Genomic DNA, 24,007 nt, shown 5'->3' on the forward strand with positions numbered 1-24,007 from the left:
CCTCTCCTAATAGTTTCAGGTCCTGACAGCTGAAGTCCTACATCTTCTGCGAGGTGAGAGTCCGTTTATTTCATCTGAATCAGAGTCTGCTTTATCAGTGTGATACAGCTCCATAACGCTCCAACCTCTGCTAGGTGTCACGCAGCTTGTTAAGCAGACGGTCCCTGCCTCCCGAATGCCTTCGAGCAGTTATGTGTTTGAGAGGAGGGCCTCTCATGTGGATGTTCCAGCCATGTCAGCGTGGCCTCGCCTCTCAGCTTGCTTTGTTTACCCAGCAGCTCATTACTTAAGAGTAGCCTGTCAAAAGAGGTTAAATATTCTTTGGGAAACATGGTCACTCACATCCTTGAGATGCCACAAATATATTTAATAAAGGGAAGATTGGCTTGATAAGAAAAACGTGATTAACTTGCATCACCAGAAAATGTTTTTCTTCTGTTATTCCAGTTGAGTTTCCACAAGCATTCATAAGCACTAGCAAACCTACGGGCAATAAATTGCTGCAGCCGACACATAAAGACACCAAGGGAAGCAGGGAAAATGATTGCTGATGATTCGTTCTAACTACTTGACCTTCTGACCTCTTCTCTAGATATATGACCAAGATGGGACACTACAGCACTTTATTGATGGTGGGGAACCTAGTAAGTCGAGCTGGATGAGGTATATCCGATGTGCAAGGCACTGCGGAGAACAGAATCTAACAGTAGTTCAGTACAGGTAAAGTATACCTTGATTTACCACTTACAAAGCCAAAGCCCTTTGCCTTGCATATATAAATTCAGGCTTGCTGCTAGTTTTGAAAAAATCCTGCAGAGTCCTGAAGAACTGTGCAAGGACTGGCAGGAATTTTTTTGCTAGGTTTGTGATATCTCCTTAGTTCTTGTAACAGTAATTTCTCGAGAATTCAGGAAGAAAGATGCTAGGAGAAGGCTTTTTTCACTCACTGCATGTGATAAAGTTACTTCCACATCATTACCTGAACTTTCATAATGGCCTGAGTGAGCCCAGCGAACTCACTGACTCGGAGTGATTTCCTCCCCAGCAGACGTGTCCACACGTAAACAGGAGTTTATAGAGATTCAGTCCCGGGTCGTTTGCCTTCAGTCCCCTTCAGTGTGGCTGTCTCCTAGAGAGAACAGTTTGATTTGTACAAAGGCATGGGAAATCAAGAACTCTCAACCCTCCCAAAGCTGCTTTTCTAAAACCATTATGCTCGGCAGCCTTGGCGGAGTCAGAGCAACCTCTTCTGATCCCTTGAAAGGTGCCAAAGCATTTGGCTTTGGTCCTGCGACAATTCAGAGTACCTTTCAGGGTATGAGGTAGTTCTGGAGCATAGAGAAGGCCCTGGTCTCCTGAGATGTTTGGGCAAAGCCCAAAGGGTAACAAAGATGAGGTGAGCCACCCCCATTGCCCAGAGTCTCATCGGGAGGCCTGGGGTGGGGTGGGGGCATAGAAGCAGGGTGGATTCCCAGAGCCTAAGCCACACCTGCCCAGTGCACCTGTTGGTCAGGCATTTCCATTTAATGCTAAAAGCTGGAGTGGAGACAAAAAGGCAAAGACAGATCCCATAGGAAAAAAGCCCTGCCACTAAGCCTTCTTTGCTCAGAATCCCTCGAAAACATGCGCCCTGTAAATATATGACCTCAGTTATAAACAGCCGTGTTTCCTTTCGGATCAGAAGCAACTGTTTAGCTTTACCAGGCACCACAGACACATCAAAGCAGAAGAGCCCTTGCTCGGCAACTTGGAGTCCTGCCTATGACGATTTATTTTCATTCTCATTTTTTTTTTTAAATGAAGACTTAAAAAAAAAAAAAAAGCTTTATTCCCCTTATAGGTTAAAGGCTGCACAAATCTGGCTTGCTCTCCAAAGGCCTCCAAATTCAAAAGGAACATATTTGGGCAGCATGTGACTCACTGCCTTGGTTTCCTAGGCAGTTATCTTTCATTACATAAGGGTTTAAACGAACTTGTGCACAACGGGATCTGGTTACAGTCTGTATATGGGCTTCACCCACCTTCCCTGCAGCTGCATCTCTGTCATGAAGTTTTTATAAAACTTGGAGCTAGCTAGAAAATTAGTAAAGGTTGTGCTTCTCCATTCGGCAAGAGATAGATTGGCTGGTTCTGTCATGGGCACCCAGGGAGCTCTTGAGACAAATTCTGACTTTGGGAAAATAAGAAACCCCTACGAGGAAGGTGGGTATGAGCAAGTCATTACCTTTCTGTCAATATTAAGTGGATTTTATTGCTCCCTTTCCTGATGGCACTTACACATCAAGTTCTCTCTGCCAATCTGTTTTCGATTACTTCAGATCTTTATAAAATGAAGTACAAAAACACAATTTAAAAACTGGCATCCATCACCAGTGACCACGTCCAAGAGTAAGAAAATAGAAAAGTTGGACCCCGAAGAGCCAGCCTAATTTTTATTGTACATGAATGTCCTCTTCACAAAAAGTCAGCTGGTTTAGATTCATTCTGTTATGATTTGTAATATCTAAATGGAATTTTCTTCAAAGCACCCTTGATTGATTGACCCTTAGCTGAACGTTTTGTTTTTATTTTGAGGCTGACAATAATGTTTGTTGGCGTGTGTTCTGCTTCAGCTGCGTTGGGACGCCATGAAGCTATCTTTATGAGTCATCCAACCACAATACTAAATACATGTCAGCAAAGGAAATATTATCTGAAAAGGGAAAAATCCCTTTGATGTGCTTCAACATGCAGAGATTTCTGCGAGTTTTGGAAGCTCTGCCCGCTTGTAAGGAACGGTGTACGCTTACACATTTTTTTCCCCCTTTCGGCCTACTCTGTGCCTCAAAAGACCACCCATTGCTCGAAAACAGTTCTGCTCTTTCAGCGGCAAAGTGTGTCATTTGGTTTTAGCACATTCATTTGCCGGGCGCTGTGTTTATATTAAGGGAAGCCAAACGGAGAGATGAAATGTTACAAGGGTGAAGTACAAAGTCGACTCAATTTTTCTCAAGTTAGGAGATGCCAGTGATTTATAGCCCGGCTCCAATTTTGATTTTTTTATGTAGCAGTGGAAAGAATTAATAAAATGCACAGCTCTTGGAGGTGCGGAGGGAGGAAGGGGAGTGAGGTCCGGACAGCTGGCTGGAGTTTTTGTCAGATATTCATAGAATGTTGGGAAAAAACACTCTGCTTAGCTAGCAGTGCCCTCGTGAGACAGAATGGCAGCAAGTAAGGAAAATAACAAGATAAATGAAATTTTTGCAGCTGCAAGTAAAATATTGAGAATCTGCACTTTTTTTTATTGATCTTTATGATCCTATTGCCAAGAGCCACTTTGTGGTGACAAAATATGTTGACAAGTGCATATCTCACTGCCATGAAAAATGTGGTGAAGGCTTCGCATTATGTCTGCAGTGTTATACAAGGAACAAATTGCCCTGCTATGGCCAATTCCTTACAGAAAGGCTAAATTTAAGGTCCACCAACCCTAAACACTTTTATCTTAGACTTGAGGCTAATATTTGTAGCAATTCTTCATTGAGAAAACCGGTCGCAGGCTCCTCTTTCTTCTAATCTGTAGATTTTTCTTTGCAGTGCCACAGCTGTTATAAAAAATGGTTATTTCTTGGTACCTTTACTCCATCATTTCAGAGTGTAATCTTTCAGCCAGAGTAAAGTGCTCCTCTTGTATTTACTGAATTTCCATCCATTTCACTTAAGAGGGTTTTTCTCTTCTCCTGTATCAAACTTTAGAAAAAAGGCGATGGGGAAGATTTTTATTTCTCTCAGTCCTTATATCACAAAGCTGCTTAATTTTAGTACACATTTGAGAACTCCCAATGCCAAGTTGTAAGAATATACACAATGCTTTCCCTCCAAATAAGAAATCAATCGTATTAATTTATATGTGAGGTTGAGGCACCAGAGTCTGCAATTTGCCAATAGAGAGACTCTTCTCATTAGTATGAGATGGAATTTTTTTTTTTTTTAATGAACTCTTCCTTTCTGCTGTCTCCCGGGCCAAATATCTTGTCTCTTCAGCCAAGAGGTTCTGTGGAGGGACACTGTGGAAATAAACTGTGAGCTATTTATCGTACCAGGTTACAGGCTCTAATTGGTTGTTGGGAACGATAAGGTGGGTGCAGATTTTATTACAAACAGAAACTGTTTAGGTGGAAAGCTGGGCAGAACTTTTTCGGGGCAATAAAAGTGTGGATGGGGCACGTGAGTCCTACCGATTACTAAGCTGGGTTTTCTTTTGTTTTGAATAGGTCGAATATATTCTACCGAGCCTGTATAGATATTCCCAGGGGTACCGAGCTTCTGGTGTGGTACAATGACAGCTATACGTCTTTCTTTGGGATCCCTTTACAATGCATTGCCCAGGATGAAAACTGTAAGAATTTATTTTAGCTCTGAATTCACATTTCCAAATACCTATTTCACAGCTAACTTTTTAAGAGTGTTGTTTGAAACTCCTGAAATGCGGTTCACTCTGCTGTGTAACACAAATGTGCACAAGTCTGTTCCATCATTTTCTTTTCCTTGTATGTCCTTTGCTTTTTCACAGGGAGTCTTGACTTGTACAGGCCAATTTTTCTTCTCCTGCTTATGATTTTAAAACCTTGGTCCTGGTTTTAAATCATTGCCAGCAGAAATGTTAAGGCAGTTGGTATTTACTGAGCACCTACTATGTGTCTGTTTACAAGAGCAGCATAAAATACAATTTCTCTGAAGGGATGCACAGTCTTGCTGGAGTCGCATTATTTGCAATAATGAAATAATGAGAAAATACTGTTGTTTAATCAGGAGTAACACCCCTCCAGTCGATTGGTTTTGTTTCCTCTTAAGTAGTCATTGGAATGAGAAATGGTAGGGAAAATCATAGACGTATGATTGAGGAATTTGTCTCTCTCTAAAGAACTTAGTCTAAAGCAAACCATGTAATTTTCTTCTATCTTTCTTACCATGGCAATCATTATGTTTAAAAAATAATCTAATGTCTAGGCAGATGCAAACTTTTGCAGCAATTTTCACCTAAACTTTATATATTTGTTTTTATCAATTCTTTGGGAAAATGTTATAAAGTGATTTCCAGTATTTGGAACAGAATTAAGTGATTCTGATGTGCTTCAGTGAGAAACACTGGTTTTAATGACACTGTTTTTTCTTGTCATCAAATTGACTAATCTGTGAACTGATAATTTGGGATTATACAGTAGAAAAAGAAGCAGAGAGAACAGATCTATTTAAGAAACTTCATTTTGGAAAAAAAAATGTGTTATTTTAATTTTTCCTTCTCTACTTACTTTCTCTCACACACATATAAACTCCAAAAAAAAGTTTATAATACTACTGATTGAAATGCTGATCAGGTATTTCTTTTCCATGTTATCTTTATTTTCTTTGTAAAAAATAGAATCCTCAAAAAGCATATGACTCTCAACTTTCCTTTTCTACTTTACCCTAACCCCAAACCAATCTCAAATCAAAAAATGAATCTTTGGACTTGTAAGTACATTCTTCTTATTTCCCAAGTTTCCATCGGAAAGTTTCTTTTCTGCAGTCATACTCCTGTTTGAGGGAGTGTCTGTTTCATAGGAGAAAATCTCAGTGTTGGACATGAGTGTGTGGTTGGTATTACAGGCAGAAATGGCCATGGCAGCCAGTGTGCTTTGTCTTCCCACAATGGCTTCATTCCCAGCTCCCCTAAAACTAGATGTAGATACACACACGGAAAAGCACCAGTATCAACTCCCTTGATCTGCTGACATGGGCCTGTCCATACATTAGAACCTTGGTGGAACTTCGCCTTCTAAAGGATGGAATCTGATCCAAAAAGATTCCAGAAATCTTATAAGGCCTTCTGTTTCCTCCTTTAGTACAGCCTGCTCCAGACTCTGAAAATATTGCGGTATGTGTGTCAAGGAATGTCTGGGAGTAAACATATCAAAGTCTAGAGTTGTAAAGTACATAGCACACAGTCCAAAAATAAATTCATTCATTCATTCATTCATTGATATTAGTTGAATACTTACTAAGGACCAGCATCATTGCTGGGTGCTACAAATACAGCAGTGAACAAAACAGACAAGAATTCCTGTCCTCCTAGAGCATAGAGTCTAGTAGAGGGAGACAGATTATCAACCTGTATATGAGTAAATAAATAGTTTGTCAGGTGATGATAAGTGTCATAGAGTTAACAAAGCAGAGAAGGGGTGAGGAGTGCCAGGAGTTGGGAGTTGCAATTTTAGAGATGATCGGGGTGGGCCCTACTAGAAAGGTGGCCTTTGGGCAAAGACTTAAGGAGATGAAGGAACAAGCCATGTGTTCTTTGGGAGCAGAGTGTTGCAGGCAGCTGGACTCCAAGTGTAAAGACCCAAGATGGAAATGCTACTGGCCTGTCAGAAGAGCATCACAAAGATTGACATAGGTGTGTCAGTTGGAGTGTATTGGTTGAAGTGGGGAGGAGTTACCTTAGATTTGGGGGCAGGAATCTTGTAGGGCCCAGGAGGTCACTGTCAGGACCCTGGCTTTTACTCTGTGTGCATTGGACAAAGGGGGTATTGCAGAGTTTTGAGCACAAGAGTGATATGATCTGACTGAAGTTGTAACAGGATTACTCTGGCTACTGAGTGGGGACCTGACAGTGAGGGTGAGGATGGAGCAGGACCCAGTTAGAGGCTCTTGCTGGAATCCAGTGGGGGGAGGTAATGGTGGTTTGGACCAGCGTAAAAGTGGTGGAGGTGGTGAGAAGTGGTTGGATTCTTGATATATTTTGAAAGTAAAGTCAACAGCATTTGCTGACACATTGGATGCTGAGTGAGAGAAAGGAGTCAAAGATAACTCCAGGGCTTTGGTCTGAGGAGCTGGATGGATAGAATGGCCATTTACTGAGTTATGAGTCAGACATGGGAACTGTGGAATGACTGCCCAGGGAATGTGTTTCTTCCCCTTGATGTGGATCTGTGGGGTGGAAGTCTCACATCTACGACATTGCTTCCACCTCGTGATGCTGTTACATGGACGAGAGGCATTTAGGGGCTGAGCTGGAGGATTGGGGGTTGTATGTGCCATTCACAGCCACCTGACGATGGTGTCTAAGAGTGTACCAGCTGGTCTCCAGTTTCAGTGTGATAGTGCCATCAAAAATGTACTTTCTGGCAACACCAAGTGCTTTGCTTCTGAGGCCTTCTTTCTCCCATTGTCCAACCTGTGTGAAGCATTCTTGAGGTTGCTGATTAGAGTATTGAATAAACTCTCCCGGGGCACATGTTATGTATCATTTAGCACCTGAAATCCTTGGAAGAAAATTCACAAAGCTAACGCACCTCGAAGTATTGTGGATTCAGTAGGTAAACTATGCAGCTCTTTTAGGTTGAGTTCAGAGCTCTAAGTAAGGGTGGAGGGAAGTTTAAAGGGAATTAAGTCATTGACTAAAATGCTCAGCAGTGACCATCTCTCTCCCCGCTAAGGGTATTACAGGAATTTTATTTCAGTCCTTGTCTCAAAGTCATATATCTGTCATGTGATTGGCCACCCAGGAAACCAGCAGAAAGCTTCATCAGATGGTGTGGGGGTAGATATATGACTTTGACTCTAACTCGAAGATGGATTGTCATTCCATATGATTCACGGAGAGACCTAGGGATGCTTTATAATGAGGGGTCCTTATTCTGTACTGAGAAAATACTCTGTGTGATTTAAAAGCACAAATGTGTGAAAGGGCATGGACAGATAATTTAACAGATAGCCTTCTGCAACCCTGAGTAATTGAAATCATCTCAATGGGATTAGCAGTTTGAAGACAATTTTTATCCTACCCAGTTAGCCACAAAATAAATCAGGTACCCTAAAAAGAAGCTTCTTGAGATCAAAGACTTATTTGACAAAATGCTTCCACAGAGCCTCCTTCTAGTGCTATGCACACAGTAAACAATTAATACATGCTCACTGGATACATATGGAGAATTTTGTTGCCATTACTAGAAGGGGTACATAGTTCAGCTAGATTTTTTTCTTGGTTAATGAAATTGATACATGGTCCAAGACATTCAAGGAAAATATGATTTTACTTAGTAAATAATACTCATTAAGCGCTTTCATTTATAAAAATATCATTTTCTTCTCATGGTTCTTTCAACGGCGAAAGTACACATTTCCTATTGAGCATGTGGGCGGGTTCAGGCTTCAGTCACTGGCCCCTCTGGCAGCGGCCACGAAGCAGTGGGACACACTCACTGCCTGGAGGAGCCATTGAAAGCAGCCTTGCCTCAAAGAGAAGGCAGCGTTTCACACAGGCACTTGGGTTCTGGAAGCAATTCCTATGTTATTTTCTTAAAAAAAAAAAAAAAACAACCCATAGTTATAAGTGTAATAGAGCTCCAAAGAGAGCGCAGCTCTGTCCACTATGGGCCTTTCAGAAGAGCCTGAAGGAACGCCTGTGTCGACAGATTGTATCCGCAAGAAGGAATGAGGTTCCCCAAAGCTTCCAGTGGGGGATTAGCTCCTGCAGAGTGTAAAGACCATAGTGTATTCATATTCATTTCAGAGGAAATTGAAAAAAGAAACCTGGGAATAAATGTTAAACACGTCTTCCTGCTGCTTTTTCTGTCTTGGCATGTGAAGCTGAGGTAGCAGAATGTGACACTTGATGGCTGCGCAGAGGTTCGCTGCACTGGAGTAAACTCTGCCCGCAAGAGGCCTGCCTTTTTTCTTTGATTTTAATGAGCAGAAAATAAAAATTGGCACCTCTGCATGGCGCCCTGACCCCACCATCCCACCAACAATAAGGAACTAGGCCCTGGATAGAAAGGCCCCGCTCAAGCCTTCTATGTATGAACATTGAGGCGATTACAGTATAGTTCAGTCCAATGAGAACATCTGTGTGCAAGGCCCTGTGGGAAGCATTATCATGGGGTACAAAACCTCAGACCCTGTCCTCAAGGAACTCCATGTAGGAGAAGGCATGTAGCAAAAGCTACAACACCAAATCTAACGCAGGTGCCATGTGAGACGGCCGTAGCTGCGAGCCTGGGCTAGGCGGGTGTTAGGCTCAGTCTTACTGCAGTTGGGAGGGGCCCGGATCTAGGCTTCTTGTGCACAGTGAGCAGCTGGGACTGGATCCTCACGTAAATCCAAGAACCAGAAGTCACTGTTTTGTCCCTTAACGGGACTAGAAAAGTGCTACCCTCAAGCCAATAGGCCATTGGTGAAAAAAACAGTATGTCATGCTCCAAAAAACCAGCCCCAGCTATGGGAGGATACAGGGTTGGATTTTGCATTACCTGCCAGTTGTGGAAACCCTGGGCCAAGAAGTAATATAAAACTTGGCTCAGAACTGGAGGAACCTGTAGGGTCCTAGAACAAACAGAGGAGAAGTCACCCCAGAGGGATGTCTTGATATCTGCACAGGACTCTTAACAGAAAGCAACAGCCACTGAAAACACCTTCACAGAAGGAAGTGGCAAAAGACACAAGGAAACCCATTGTCATGAGAGATTTGACCTCTTGGGCTCCTTGATCCCAGCCATGCTTTAGGATTGAGGCCCTCATTCCCCCATTCCTGGGGGTGTAGAGGGCTGAAAGGTGCTCCCAGATTTATACTGCCAACCCAGACCTCTCACCGGAGCCCCAGGATCTTGTCCACCTGTCGAATCCCCACCTGCACTTGCCTGTCTCACAGGCGTCTCAAACTAAACGTGGTAAAGTGAAACCACCCTACTCTGTCCTGCAAGCTGCCTCTCCCCCAGTTCAGTAGCTCTCACTCCCATTCATCCAATTGTTCTTTCTAGAAACCTTGACACCTTGTTCTTTCTCACCCCTTCTATCCAGTCATTCATAAATCCCTGTTGATTGTGTATTCTTAAATGAGTTTCTTTCCATTTCTGCTGCCACCTCCCGATCAGCCTCACCATCAGCTTTGGCCTGGACCCCTGCGGTAGCCACCTACATGTCACATTTTCCCTTTTAGTATCACAGCAGCCAAAGTGAAAATGCATTGATTTGTTTCAGCTTATTCATTTGTTTTGTTAATAGGTAGTTTGGTTCCATAGATCAAAATACAGAAAGTAATATGGGCATAGTAATTCTTCTTCCAAAAGACAATCAGTTGAAACATTCTTAGGTGTCCTTCCAGATGTATTTTTTGCCCGTTCTCTCACTTGAGCATATTCTCCCTCTCTTTCTCTGGCTCTCACTCTACCCCTCCCCTTGTATGCAAATAGCAGCATACTATATATTCTTTGTTCAGCACCTCGCTTTCTCATTTAATGATACAGAGTGATGATGCATTTAAAGCATAAATCTAATAACCTTATACCCTAGCTTAAAACCCTTTATTGGCTAGCCATTACTCTTATAATCAATCCCTCGTTCTTTCATATGGTAGCCCATGGGCTACATAGAGTTTCCAGAAATGTTTTGTATGGCTCACATAGTGTTTTGCAAAATTCAAATTCAAACATCTTTACGCTGGCCATGCCCTATTTAGTTTGCTGAAGACCCCACCATCCTCTGTTGTATTAACCTGCTTCCCGGCCCTTATTGCTGCTATGTGCCCTGCCGCCACGGGCGTTGGGAATTGTGCTGCCTTCTTCTCCAGCCTCAGCTACAACCCATCTCTGCCTCGTTCTCTGGCCACATGAGTCTGCTTTCCATTCCTTCCATGCCCTGAGCTCCTCACCTCAGCATGCCATGCCGACTCAGTGGCACAGCTGCCACCGTGTCGTCTCCTCTCATCCCCTTGTTCCTCCCTTTGCACCTGTCTGATGCTGTGTACGCTTCAGGACTCAGGTTCAAGGTCACTGCCTCAGGGAAGCCATCATTCCCACCCGAAGTTTAGCCATCCCTGTTAGACATTTTCTTGATCTCCTTTCTTCTCTGTCATAGCACTTATTACACTTGTAGCAACTGTATATCGTCAATTCTAAAATTCATATGTTTTTCACATTTTAATCTTTCTGAACCTGGTAAGTGTGTTATAATGATCAGTGACTTACAATTAACGGTGTGGCTTGCAATTAATGGAATTTTAGATTTGATGAAACTGAGTAAATATTTACCTGTAAGGACATCTGTATAATATCTGTGTCGGTCACTACAGTTTACGTGGCCTGAGAGCTGGGGTTGGGGCTCTCTTGTTCCCCTGTATCCTCAGTGCCAGCGATGTCAGGCTTGTCACTGATGCTCTGTATGCATTTGTGGACTGAATGAATGGATGAGGGTGTAAAGTAGGACTTTGTTGTATAGATCCTGCCTTGCATTCTCTCAGGGGTTTAATTTTGCAGGATTTGATGAGTTCATGTTCTTCCCTGACTAAATCCTTTAGGGCTTTGAAAGTTTGCCCTCTTTCCCTTAACCTTTGTCTTATAGACTGAAGAGATTTTACTTGCTCACTATGTCTTCATGTAGAAACCCCTTCATCCTTTTGGGGAATTGCCTTAGTCGTTTCTGGGCCTTTTGCAGTGGTCTGGACTGTCATGGCTTGGGATAACATAGTGTTTTCCGATTCATTTCTTGTCCTCTTATAATTCCCTGTGTTTTGTTAATACTTTTGTTTGTTGGGCCAGTCAGACTGGTATTAGGAAGAATGATCCTCTGTGTCCTTTTAAGTCCTGCTTAAAAAAGTGTGCTTTGTATCTAGACCTCTACAGTCCTGTGGAAGTACGCAGGAGCTCTGCAGGACAGCTTCGAGAGCAAATATGGTTGCTTTCATGAAACTTAGCCATTCTTAGCCTTACTTTTTTTTTTTTTTTCGCTCTAAATTATATGCTCATTTCATTCAGCAGGATTGAATTTATTCACAAGTACAAGAAAAGATCATGCCAAAAGCAGAATATAGAGTGCAGGTGTCGCTGCTATATCTTGAAAACATAATATGTTTGTTTTGAAGTGTCCCATAGGAGGAAATAAGACAGAGGATAACCATCCCAACTCTTATTACCTAAATGCTATTATTATCATTAACTCAGATCCCGTTTATCCCAAATCATTATACAAACTGGTATATACGTTTGTTTATTACTATTTTGACATTGATTATTAAACTTAGAAAAATCCATTGACCCACACATTCTTTTGTTTAATAGAAAGCTGGTGTGACCTTAACAGTTTTTGAAAATGAATTTATTGGGTTACTTTCCAGGAGCTTAAGTGAGAAGTCAGCATTTATAATCTATACTTAGAGTATTATTTGTATGGTTTCCCCCAGAGGCATCATGTTCCTCTTTCCAGCAGTGAGCTTCTGCCTGGTTTTCCTGCTCTCTTGCATGTTGATGACATCTTCATTCCACAGTCTCCCCACCCCGCCTTCCTTCCTGCTAGTCTGGCCTTCCCAATCCGCAAGAGCTTAGTGTTGCCTGAAGACTTGCGGGTTTCCCTGTGCTTTGTCTCTTCCAGATTAGTTATAAACAGGCTAAATAAGATGAATTTTACCCTAATCTCTGACAATGCTGCTGTTTTTTTTTTTTTTTGATTAAGAAAGAGCCAAAACATAAAACATTTCTTCTTTTCTTTCAATATGTATTTTAAAAGTCCCAGTCTGTGTACAATCAAAGATTTTTTGAGAGTCTGAAATGTGTGCACACATTTCATATTGGTTATACACTTTGCCCCAGAAGTTGAAATTATACATAAATTTTATATGTGAAATATATACATAAATATGTCTATACATGTGTATATAGGTGCATATATAACATATGTTTATGCATGGGTATATATATATATACACACACAGAACTCTGTACTAGCTGTAAAATGTCCTTTTTGTTTTTGCAACACAGCTATTGAGCAGACACAGAATAGGAGTGTGGTCAGAAAAAAGTGCCTTGGAAATCAGAAAGCTAAAGCTTCCAGCTTAGCTGTATCCTTAACCGAATGTATGACCATGGGCAAATTATTAGACCTGCTTGGTCTTTAGCATTTTTTTTTCCTTCTTTCTTTTTTTGGTAATAAGAGAGGGTAGGATTAGATCAGTGGTTCTCATCTCTGATTGTATATTAGAAGTACTTGGGGAATTTTTTAAAATGCAGATGACCAGGCCCTACCAAGAGATTCTGGTATTTTAAAAAAAATCTCCCCTGTGAGTCTAATATGCATTCAGGGTAAAGAACTGCCAACTAGACAAACTCTAGGCTCTCCCCTGGTCTGTGAGTCTCTTGTTTTATTTCTCCTTCCTAAGATAGGATGGGCGAGGCCAACAGAACCCTGTAGGATGAGCTATCCCTTTTGTTGGGTTCATCAAATACATGTGATTATATAGAACACTCAGAGTTGAAGAGTCCTTAGTAGCAGCCCATTAACCTCCACACGTGGTGTCTACCTGTCCACTCAAGCGTGGAGCCTCCTGGCGGTCACGGTCCCCTACCACTCTCTTTTTATAGTTGAGGACACCTGAGTCTTCGTGCTTCATAGGACTCTCAGAGATGGTCCATGTCAGGGAAGAATGAGAGCTCCCAGTTCATGTATTTCCTCCACGTGGCCTTGAACTAGTGGCCAACAGCCATATTTTACTTCCTATCACTAACCTTTTTGCCAGTCATCCTTTTTAAACTTTTTGGTCTCTAATTTCCCTGTCTTGACCACCCTGTAACCTTTAATCTCTATGATCTCTGAAATACCAAGAAATACATTTTATTGACAGAGTGGTTACTTAAAAAAATAATAACAGTTTTTAAGCATATTAGGTTCTAATTACCTCTGAACCTGTGGGTTGACCAGTGAATACATGATATATATTATTAACACAATGACAACTTAAAAAAAAGAAAGAAAAATTTCAAGTATGTTAGGGTTCCCTCTTCAAAAATGTTTCTTTTAATTCTTTCCCCACTCCCACTGCCACCACCCGTACTTGAATCCATCTCCCTTCATTCCAAGCTCTTCTTCTAGAATAAGAATGATGGCTGTTGTTGATGGTAGGCCCTGTGATGAGTACTTTCAGTATCTCATTTAAACCTCATAAAAGGGGGTTTAAAGATAAGGAAGCCAGGGCTCCTAGAGCTCAACATCTACCGAGTGGCAACCATAGCATTTACTAGCTGCTGTCTATGCATTATCGCACCCAATCCTTCCAGTAACCACTTTACATTTTACCAAGGACTAAATTGTGGATTCAGATGTTCTGTATTTTCCCACAGTCACAAAGGTATTACAGTCAGCCTCTGTATCCAAGGGTCTGCATCCGCAGATTCAACCAACCACAGATGGAAAATATTTGGGAAAAAATTTCCAGAAAGTGCCACAAAGCAAAACTTGAATTTGCTGCATGCTGGCGACTATTTACATAGCATTTACGTGGTATTAGATATTGTAACTAATCTAGAGGTGATTTAAAGTATCCGGCAGGATATGAGTAGATTATGTGCAAATACTGTGCCATTTTATATACGGGACTTGAGCCTCTACAGATTTTGGTATCTGCGAGGGTTCTGGAACCAACCGGCGTTGGATACCAAGGGACAGTTGTGAATAGTGGAGTTTAAATTTAGGCCATCTCAACCTCTAAGCCATAATGCTATTACTGTTAGGATGATTACTTCCATTGTCCTCATCTGTAAAATGAAACAGAGGCACAGGGAGATTGCGTAACTTGCCTAAGGTCACCAAGCTGATAAAAGGCAGAGTCAGGATTTGAACATAGATCTTTCTGATTCCAAAGCCCGAGTGTCAAGTCCAAGATTGCGTACCCTTTCGCCTCCCACTGTTACCTTACACACCGCACCCTGTCTGTGCATCGTGCCTCACTCAGGCCCTTCCTGAACACTGATTCTTTTCTTGCTGTTCCTGTGGTCAGAAACAGTCAGTGTCTATTTCTTAGGCCTGAAGTCTTCTGTTTATTTATTTGGACATTAAAGGCCCTCTGAGATCTGCCCCCCGAAAGCCCACGCTGTGCTCGGTCAGCTCAATTCCCGTGCCATCCCACCAGTGTGCCAGACTTCTGTCTCCAGGCGTCTTTCATAGGGTTGCCTTCATCTCTTCAGCCAGTTTTTCTTGAAAACCTGTTTTGTGCTGGCAGGGTTGGATGGAAGGCCTGAAATCCTGAAGGCTTGAATCTACCTTCTCTGCTCAAGGCCACCCTCTCAGGGGAGCTCCACCTTTCTCTCCCTGTCTCTTGCTGTACCTCCCATCTGAGAACCCCCAAATCTAGGCTGCAGTGTGGAGCCTTGTTATGGAGTCTTTTTATCTCAAGTCATAAGTGAGCTCTGTGAGGGCAAAGACCATGTATGAAAAATCTCGAGCAGAAAATAGGTGCTTAATAAATATAGGCATTGAATGAGTTCATTTGTGGTAATTGTGCTTACCCCCTTAAGTCAAATTGTCTGCTCTATGTCCATTCTGAGTCCAGAAAAACCAATTTTTAAACTGTTGACTTATAGGAATTTTTTAGAAGTGTGTGTTATCATGCTTATTTGAAGGGCTAATAAAACTGATCTTTTCAACCCCTTGCTGTTCTCCCAGTAAATGTCCCCTCGACGGTCATGGAAGCCATGTGCAGACAGGACCCCCTGCAGCCCTTCAACAAGAGCAGCAAACTCTCCCCTGCCGTCCAGCAGCGCTCCGTCGTCTTCCCACAGACTCCGTGTGGCAGGAACTTCTCCCTCCTGGATAAGTCTGGGCCCATGGAATCAGGATTTAATCAAATCAACGTGAAAAACCAGCGAGTCCTTGCAAGCCCAACCTCCACCAGCCAGCTCCACTCGGAGTTCAGTGACTGGCATCTTTGGAAGTGCGGGCAGTGCTTTAAGACTTTCACACAGAGGATCCTGTTACAGATGCACGTGTGCACACAGAACCCCGACAGGTAACCCCACCTCTCGTTGCTCACCGGCTGTGTTTGCTTCTGAGACTCACTGCTTGCCTTCCTGTCGCCTCCTCCAGTCACACCTCAGGGAGAACTCTGTGATCAGAGCTCTGCATTCTGGAAGGTCAGAGAGTAATGTTGGGCCCCTCTTTGGCTTTATTGTGTAGAAGGGCTGCATGAACGGTGGCTGCAGAAAGGAATCTGCTGTCGCTTTCCAAACAGCTCTGCCCAGGTCTAACGGGAGGCAAAATAGAAGGCACATTGATAAATATCATAGATGGAAAAATGAGGTCAGGATAATTAGAATCCTCTCTGTCTTCCAAAGATAATATAGCTGGCTGCTCTGCTGCTGTCCAGTCGTCTCAGGGTTCACCTCCAGTGTGCCGTGGGTATGAACTTAATTAAGTACTAAGAGGTAATGAATTGGAATTTTTTGCTTAGTACTATTTTTCTTCAGAGCATGCAAACCCATAAATCCTGCAAAGCTGTCAAAAGGAAATACCTACTCTGCTAGTGATGTGGAGGAAAACAGATGCCACTTATTCAATAAACTAATATCCACACAGAAGAAAAATGTTGACTAGATACCTCAGAGTCAAAGTTGCTTTGAAAGTTTGTCAATAAAGAATTTTATGGCCATGAACTGAGGATGGAATTTAGCTGAACAAGTGAATTAAAATTTCAGGTACTCTGACGAGTGGCACAGTAGATATAATGGAACTATTATTTATGAGTCAAAACTGGTTTATTCGACAGTCTTGATAGCTGGGAGTGCAAAAGACAAAAATCAAATTAATTCAATAAGAAAGGACAGTGTTTTATCTCCCCTTCACATCCTATGAAAATTTGATTAAACCCCAAATATCTAAGAATATTTTGAATATAAAAGCAGAAAGTAAATTTTGGAAGAAGGATAGGAGACTCGAAAGCAGGACTCCGGAATTATTTTCTTAATTTGGCCACTGATTAACCTTAACCCACTCGGCTCTCCTTGCCTTATGCTATACACCCAACTCTCCCCTCCCAGCTCTGCAGGATACGACAGTGTACTCGAACCCAAGCAGGCAGGGAGGATAGAAGTGTGGTGGAGAGGGGGTGAATCTTTTCAGAAAAAATAATGATCCATTTTAGGGTACATGTGCACATTTACATGTGTATATATTTTTATTTGTGCCATTCTAGAAACCACTTGCTTGGCATCAAGCATTGCTGTGACTGATTGATGTTGAAGCATTTGTATTACAGATGTTAAGGCGGTTGTGTCTTTATAATCTTTTACCTTCAATAGGAGAGCCCCCTGGTGAAAATATCCACAGACTTCTGCATATCTTAGTACTACGGGCTTTAGAGGGGACACAGAAGTTTTGAAAATGTTTTCCTTACTCCAACAGGGTTTTTTTTTTTAAGTCTGCCTTCCTTGCAAGTATACAGATAGCCTCAAGATATATCTATTCAGAGTTTGCAAAGCATTTTATTTTTTTAAATATAAAAATGCATTAAAATCTTGTTATTATAAACTTGCTTTTTGAATTGAATGAGTTTAGGTGTATGGATCTGTTATTTGCACAGGTTCATTGTGGTCATAGTAACTGAACATACAAGGTAAGATGAAATGATAGTTGAAAGTTTCTGGATACAGGAACTGAAAGCTTAGCTTTGGGTATGATACAGTTTCATGCTGAATGTCATATAAAACAGTGAAAATATGTCTTGGTAAATAGAAAGTTAGCAAAACAGACTGTTTTGTCTGACCCCCAGTTACACTTTGAAAACCGTATGTGGATTATGGTTTAAGTCCCTATGAAGTCTGTTCTGTCAAATAATAATGTCAGAATTTGTAAAGCATCTATGTAATCTGTCAGAAAAGTACCCTACAAAATTAGAAAACTTACAGGTACAAAATAGACTTCCACGAGAGACTGTTAGGTCATCGCTGATTCCAAGCTAATCTAGAGTTACTGGCAAAAATCCAAGTGGCTTGAGACTCCCATCCAGTGCGAGACCCTGATGGGCTTATTTGGTGCAGATGCCCAGGTGTTGTTTGGCCAGGTTCCCAGATGAGGTGAAGTAATGTGCTTGATATTCAGGTAGATCACCAGGGTGGAATCAAATTATTAAAGCAGTGGGTTCCTACTTCTCTCTTCCCTGTGCTTTGTTGGTGAAGACTTGAGAGGTGATATGATTCACCGTCATTCATGAATAAGTTAAAACTAAGAATTAGGAGTTCAAAGAATTAGTCCCTTTATAGGCAAAGTAAGAAAGTACAATGTTTCTTACTAGTAATGGGGAGATGCTTGAATTACTCCATTACATCTGAGTTGATTATTGGAGATAAGGGAAATAGAGATGCCCAGTCTCTTTGACCCACTAGTTTCATTGAGATACATAATTTCATTGAGTTATATAATTTGCTTTTAGCATATAGGTTCTGTATGGTGTTCTAGAATCTAGCATGCTCTCCTGGTACCGGCAAGTTTTGAAGTAGAAGATACTTTCCCTAATTCTTAACCACACAGGTGAATTGCTAAAGAGGAGAAATATGCAGAACTAAAATGGAACATCAATTTGTGCACGGTTGTGAAATTTGGAGTCTTTCCTCTTATTATCCATGTGGAGACTTACAACTGCTGAATACACATATTTTCTTTAGTGATTGACTCCATAAATTAGGTGGCTTTTAGTCTTTGGCAGTTTGTGCCCATTCAGCCATATACAGTGAAATAGCTTAGAACCTGCCAGTCAGAAACCATTTCCCTTTTATTTGAAAAACTCAAACGTTTTATTTTGATAGGAAAATCTTGCTAGAACTAGAGGCAAGAAAGGGAGACACAGAAGACAAAGTCAGAAAGTAAACAGGTTAGAGTTTCAAACACGTCCAAATTTGAAACAGGCCCCCAAATCTTAGGTCCAAAAGATTTTTCACTCAGCACACTGAATATTTGGCCATGAAACCCAAGACATTTGAACCTTCATGAAAGAGACTGTGTGTGTCTTTATTTGTGAGCTTTTTCTTGTGAGGGACCATCAGTAAGTCTGTGCCTTGATATAAAGGAAGGAGATGCGAGGATACTCAGGGTTGTCAGCATTACCATTTTCCACTACCGTGTTATTTACATTGAACGCAGAAAAAAATTCCGTTTGACCTTTCAAAGTAGGAATTAGCATTAAAGATAAAAATACACCCGTATGAGGGCCCAGGAGCCACAGAATTGTTATTTCTTGAGTTTATTCTGTTAATATTAAACATACAAAACCAAAAGTCTCTTCTTTTTTCTCAAGCTACTGACTTTCTTTCCTGAGTGAATTCAAAGGGAAGAAGCTGTCGGAATCTAGATCAACCTAGATCTAGACTAAGGACTAGGGACTTAGGGACCTCATAAACATTTGAGTTTTGGCATAAGCTTATTACCTGGGCCAGGGCAGCTTGACTGACTTGTGCCTGAAACAGGAATTAGAAATCCCTTTTCTCTTCTGTTTTTCTGCTACAGAAACTCTCAACAGTCCCATTTGGGGGCGGGGGCAGTCCAGAAAGGGGTAAGCAATGCCTTCAATCCTAGTGGATTATTTTCTGATGAATATGTTCTCTTTTATTTTCTGCAGAATATCTTTTTAGTGCTTATCTTTATTTTGCATCCTTTTCCTTTCCTTTCTGATTGTGCTACCTGGGGATAGTTTGCCTTTAGCCTCCTGGGCATACTGTCAGCCGTTTCACATTTATGTTTTGAGTATCCTTGTTTATAATTGGGTGTGGTGGTACCAGAGGGGAAGATAACTCTAGAAGGAGCTGTTTGGTGGGAGGAGCCTGGAGATAATCCATCACCATAATAGTTTCTTTGGAATGTGTCAGTGTTCTCGAGTTCCGTTGTTTCCCCCTCCCCCAAGTGTGAAGGTTACCTTCTTTCCATGTTCTCCCAGTGTTTCGGCTGCATACTTGAGCCACTTTCCTGAAATCTTTTTCTCCTTACATAGAGCTTAGTTCTTTTCTCACTCCACACAGCTAGCAGTGGACCTAAGTAGCGCCCTGTCTGAAGTCTCAGGAGATGTGCACTTGGGCTTGACTGATGGGGAGCAAGGAGACATTCCTTGCTTGTTGTTCAGTTGTGGGCCCAACTGAACAACTTTTGTCCTGGAGGCTTTCATGCCATGAAAGAAAAATCAAAGAAGGATTAATAATATTTTTAACCGAACCACACTTAATTTTGTTCAATGTTTCTTCCTTTTCCTATGTGTACAACAAACCAATTACAGACTCAAAGTAAATGAATTGCACATTTTACTGGAGTCATCTTTAGCAGAGGAGCCACCAGTTACAGAGAATGCCAGGGGACATACAAAATTGTCTTGCTGCTTTCTTTTTGCTTAAAAATCTACCGGCATTGATATACACTAACTAAATCGACCCAGGCTTTGTCTGTTTTTTAGATACTTCATTGTTGAGGACAGAGCACATTCTAGTTTTTCGTGAAGCTTGATATTTCTGTGTTGGAACAAGCCACACGAGGCTATTTAAATTTAAATTAATCAAAGTTAAGTAAAATAATACTTCAGTTTCTCAGTCACCCTAGCCGCATTTCCAGTGCTCAGTAGCTGCTTGTGGCTAGTGGTTCCCATATTGGATAGTGTAGATATAGAACACTTCCGTCATTGACAGAACTGCTAGATGTCTCAGGTAGTGTTAAAAAAAAAAAACCCCGCCAAAAGCTTTTACTGGTTATGAAATGTTATCTCTTTGTGAAGAATGCTCATTGCATTTGTTTTGAGAATAATAAAATGCTGTATGTGTATGATGACTTGGAAAGAATCAAAGTGCTTTAGAAGGGAGAGTCCCATTTAGCTGCTGAATGACATGAGATCCTACAAAGAGTGAAGCTGAACACAGCACTTGACTATGCCAGTCCTCCTGGCCTGCTTCTGGTATGACACATCAAAGGGAGCAGAACTTGAGATTTGAAATTGATTGTATCCAAAAGTTTAATAAATTAAGGCTTACTTTTTAATTTTTTTTGGCTGATGATGATATTTTCTTTTCTTTTTTTCACTTTTTTATCCCTTTAGTATCTGTAGAACTTTTCAAACCCCACCCTTTATTCTATGAGTCTTTTTTTTTAATATCCAGTTTTTAAAGGTTACACTCCATTTACTGTTATTACAAAACATTGGCTCTATTCCCCATGTTGTACAATGCATCCTGGGGCCTATCTCACACCCAGTAGTTCGTACCTGCCACTCCCCCACCACAGTATTGCCCCTTTGACCAGACCTTGAAAAGTTAATGGGAATGTTAGTCATCACAATAAAAAGCTGAGTAATGGCAACTGATTCTGTGCCCCCAAAGCCCTTTAGCTGTAACCTGAGAGGTGAGGAGTCAGGGTGTGCTACTAAAAACATCCATACGGAGTCTTAAATCCTGTGGTCAGTTGTCCCAAAAGAAGTTGTGATGTCTGAGATTCTATGGTGATGATGATGTTTTCTAAGTAAGCCTTGCTCTTGCGCTTGAAGATTTCATTCTGTCTTGAATGTATTCCTATGCCCTTAGCTGAACTCTAGGATACAATTAATGTTAAAGTTACTTTTTGATCATTTCCTTTTATTCATTTTTAGGAAATATTGAAAACCTAGGAAAAGAAGTATCTTGTCTGTATTTTCTGAGGCCTAACTTTCCATATATTTCTAGGCTGAGAGAGAGAATCTGTTAACACAGTGGCAAATAGAGTACACATTTTAGTTCTAAATTCTACATGAAATCAGTTTCTGCCACGGTGAATATGACCATATGCCCTAAAATCTTACTCTTTAAGGTACCAGAATTAAAGGGATATCACTTTGTTTTTTGAGATCAACTAAAGTTGGGTCCTGTATTTTGGTACTAGATTTTCTTCTTGCTCTGAATTCTCAACTGTTTACCAAGTAAGTTTAAATGGTCTGTATTCTAGTTAGCATGACTAGACACACAAAACCGTGGAAAGCTCTCCCTGCAGGTCACTGGCTGGTACACACGATGGAGGATGGAGGTCACATTGTCCATGCTGTCTACTGTGAGGCCATGTCTTGGACAGATCCTTAGGTGGCACGTGCTTGTTGATTATCTGAAAGCAGGAGCAGAACATGATGGGGTGCGAGAGGGCATCTAGTTCAGTCCATCCTGCTTACCAGAGAGATGAGGAGGTGGAGAGTCAGGGACGTTGGGTGACTTGTCAAGTCCCACAGCTGATTGGGTTTGGAGGCTGAAGCAGGACTCACCTTTCACATCTCGCCCGTTCGAGGCTGTTCCATTCTGTCAGCTGAATTCTGCAGAGTTTTAAAAGCTGCGCCGTAGGTCACGGAATACCTAGCAAATACCGCTCAGGCTGGTACTGGCCAAGGTGATGTTTTATAATCTGATTTGCCTTTCATTGGTGTTACCTTGATATAAGAATTCAGCATAAGCCTCTCTGTGGTCATCTCTTCTGTGTGTAAATCTTTGCCACCTTGACTATTAGCATAAAAAGGATGGAATGACTTCTGACTATAGGAAATAAATCTCCCCAACTTTTGACAGCAGAGTCAGAAAAAAAAAGATTAATTGGTTTTATTTAGTGGCTAATTGTTTATTGTGATAGCTATTAAAAATAGATAACCAGAGGCTAATAAATGTTAATGGTCCTTCACTATTAGAAAAATCAATTGTCAGTGGATATAGCATATATTAATATATTATTTTGTTTATAATCTTCAATACATTTTAAAAATTCACCCCTGAGAGAATGATTTCTTGAGGACCCCTTTAAGGTTAATGGTTACTACAAAGAATAAATTTGACAAAAGTATATTTTCATCTACGTATGATTTTAATGGCTTCAAAGCTTTATTTCATGATTGTAGTAAAATGCATGTGCAATTTGTCAAGTTTGATAAACCCCTTACCAAGGACTCTTATATATTTCTTTGAAACTTGTTTGAGAGCAGTTAGATAGATTTCTAAATGTAAGTAATTAAAATTGTATAGTATTGAGTTATTGACCAATCCCAGACTATTAATCAAGCTAAAAAATTCTACAATCAGTGCTCAGTGCGCTGAAGCCTGGTAAAATAATCGTATTTGTGTTCAGTGAGGCAAGTAGCCACAATTAAGCACTTCACTTGACAAATGAGAGGGTACACTTTATTTTGCATGTAATTGAATTGTTGTACATGCTCGGTCACCATTGTTTCCTAGCCCTTCATTTTGGTTTCTGGTCATTGGAGCTTATGCATTTGCTAAAGGTAGAGCAATTAAGTCTGCTTTTGCCATTGGCTTTCTAAATGCAGCCAGAAATGTCTGAGCCACAAACCAAGGCTTCCTGAGCTCTGTTGATATTGCTCATGACAGATTATTAATTTTCTCAAGAAAAATTTTGATAAACAAATTAGAGCCCTGTCAAGGAATGATATGAAATAGCCTCAAATAGGGAAAACTCCCCAGGTTTTATATCACTCACCAGATTCTGCTTAAGTAAGCAGAAGAACTTCTGTAGAGAAGACAGAATTTTAATTTATTTTATGAAAACCAAAAATTGATTTCCTTCTCATGAGCTGAAAAGAATGCGCTCTGATAATCTTGCTAATTATCAGGTATTTGTCACAACTTCCTTCCATTTGTTTTTGCATCCCAGTCCTCCTCCTGCAAACATAGTGACATCCTGTCATTTCTGTGCTGCTATAAGTCATTGCTTGCTACCAGATTAAACTGGGGAGCCGAAGTTCACAAAAAAAGACCCAGTGGATAAATATGAGTTTAGGTTGGGGCGGGGAGAGAGTAAGTAGAAGTCAGGATTTCTTTTACAAAGAAACAAATCTGGGTGCACGCCCGTGTTGGTCTGTGCACTATCAGACAACCCCAAGTTGGGGATGTGCTATAGACAGACCCCAGGACAGTCTAGTATCTATTAAAACACGCATGCAGCTTGCTGACTTGCCTGCATCTTTACCTGGGACTTAGAATAAGGTCCAGTCACCCTAGAGTAACCTTGGCATCAAGAGCTTATTTCCTTTGAGGACAGTTTATCCTCACTTTTCTGAACTGACAGAGATCATAACATCTGCTTTCCCTGAGAGGATTATTGTAAAGATTAAACTAGATAATTGATGTTAAAGCACTTTGAAAAGTTAAAGTGCCCCAGAATTATGAGAGACAATTACATATCTTCTCTTGTACTCTTGTGCTTCATCAATACTCTCAAAGCTCCAATATTTGCCTGGGGG

At 41.1% G+C, this 24,007-nt stretch overlaps 1 protein-coding gene across 1 annotated transcript in view; it reads left to right on the forward strand.

Moving 5' to 3' along the window:
• PRDM6 (PR/SET domain 6) overlaps positions 1 to 24,007 on the forward strand; it is a 98,378-nt gene that overhangs the window by 66,702 nt on the left and 7,669 nt on the right. The window contains exons 3-5 of the mRNA XM_060091894.1: positions 593 to 720; positions 4,254 to 4,378; positions 15,445 to 15,787. Coding sequence (XP_059947877.1) covers positions 593 to 720; positions 4,254 to 4,378; positions 15,445 to 15,787 — 596 coding nt within the window. The remainder of the gene's footprint in view (positions 1 to 592; positions 721 to 4,253; positions 4,379 to 15,444; positions 15,788 to 24,007) is intronic.

This window comes from Mesoplodon densirostris, chromosome 3 (assembly GCF_025265405.1).
Source record: "Mesoplodon densirostris isolate mMesDen1 chromosome 3, mMesDen1 primary haplotype, whole genome shotgun sequence".
In the NCBI taxonomy this organism is placed as follows: Eukaryota; Metazoa; Chordata; class Mammalia; order Artiodactyla; family Ziphiidae; genus Mesoplodon; species Mesoplodon densirostris.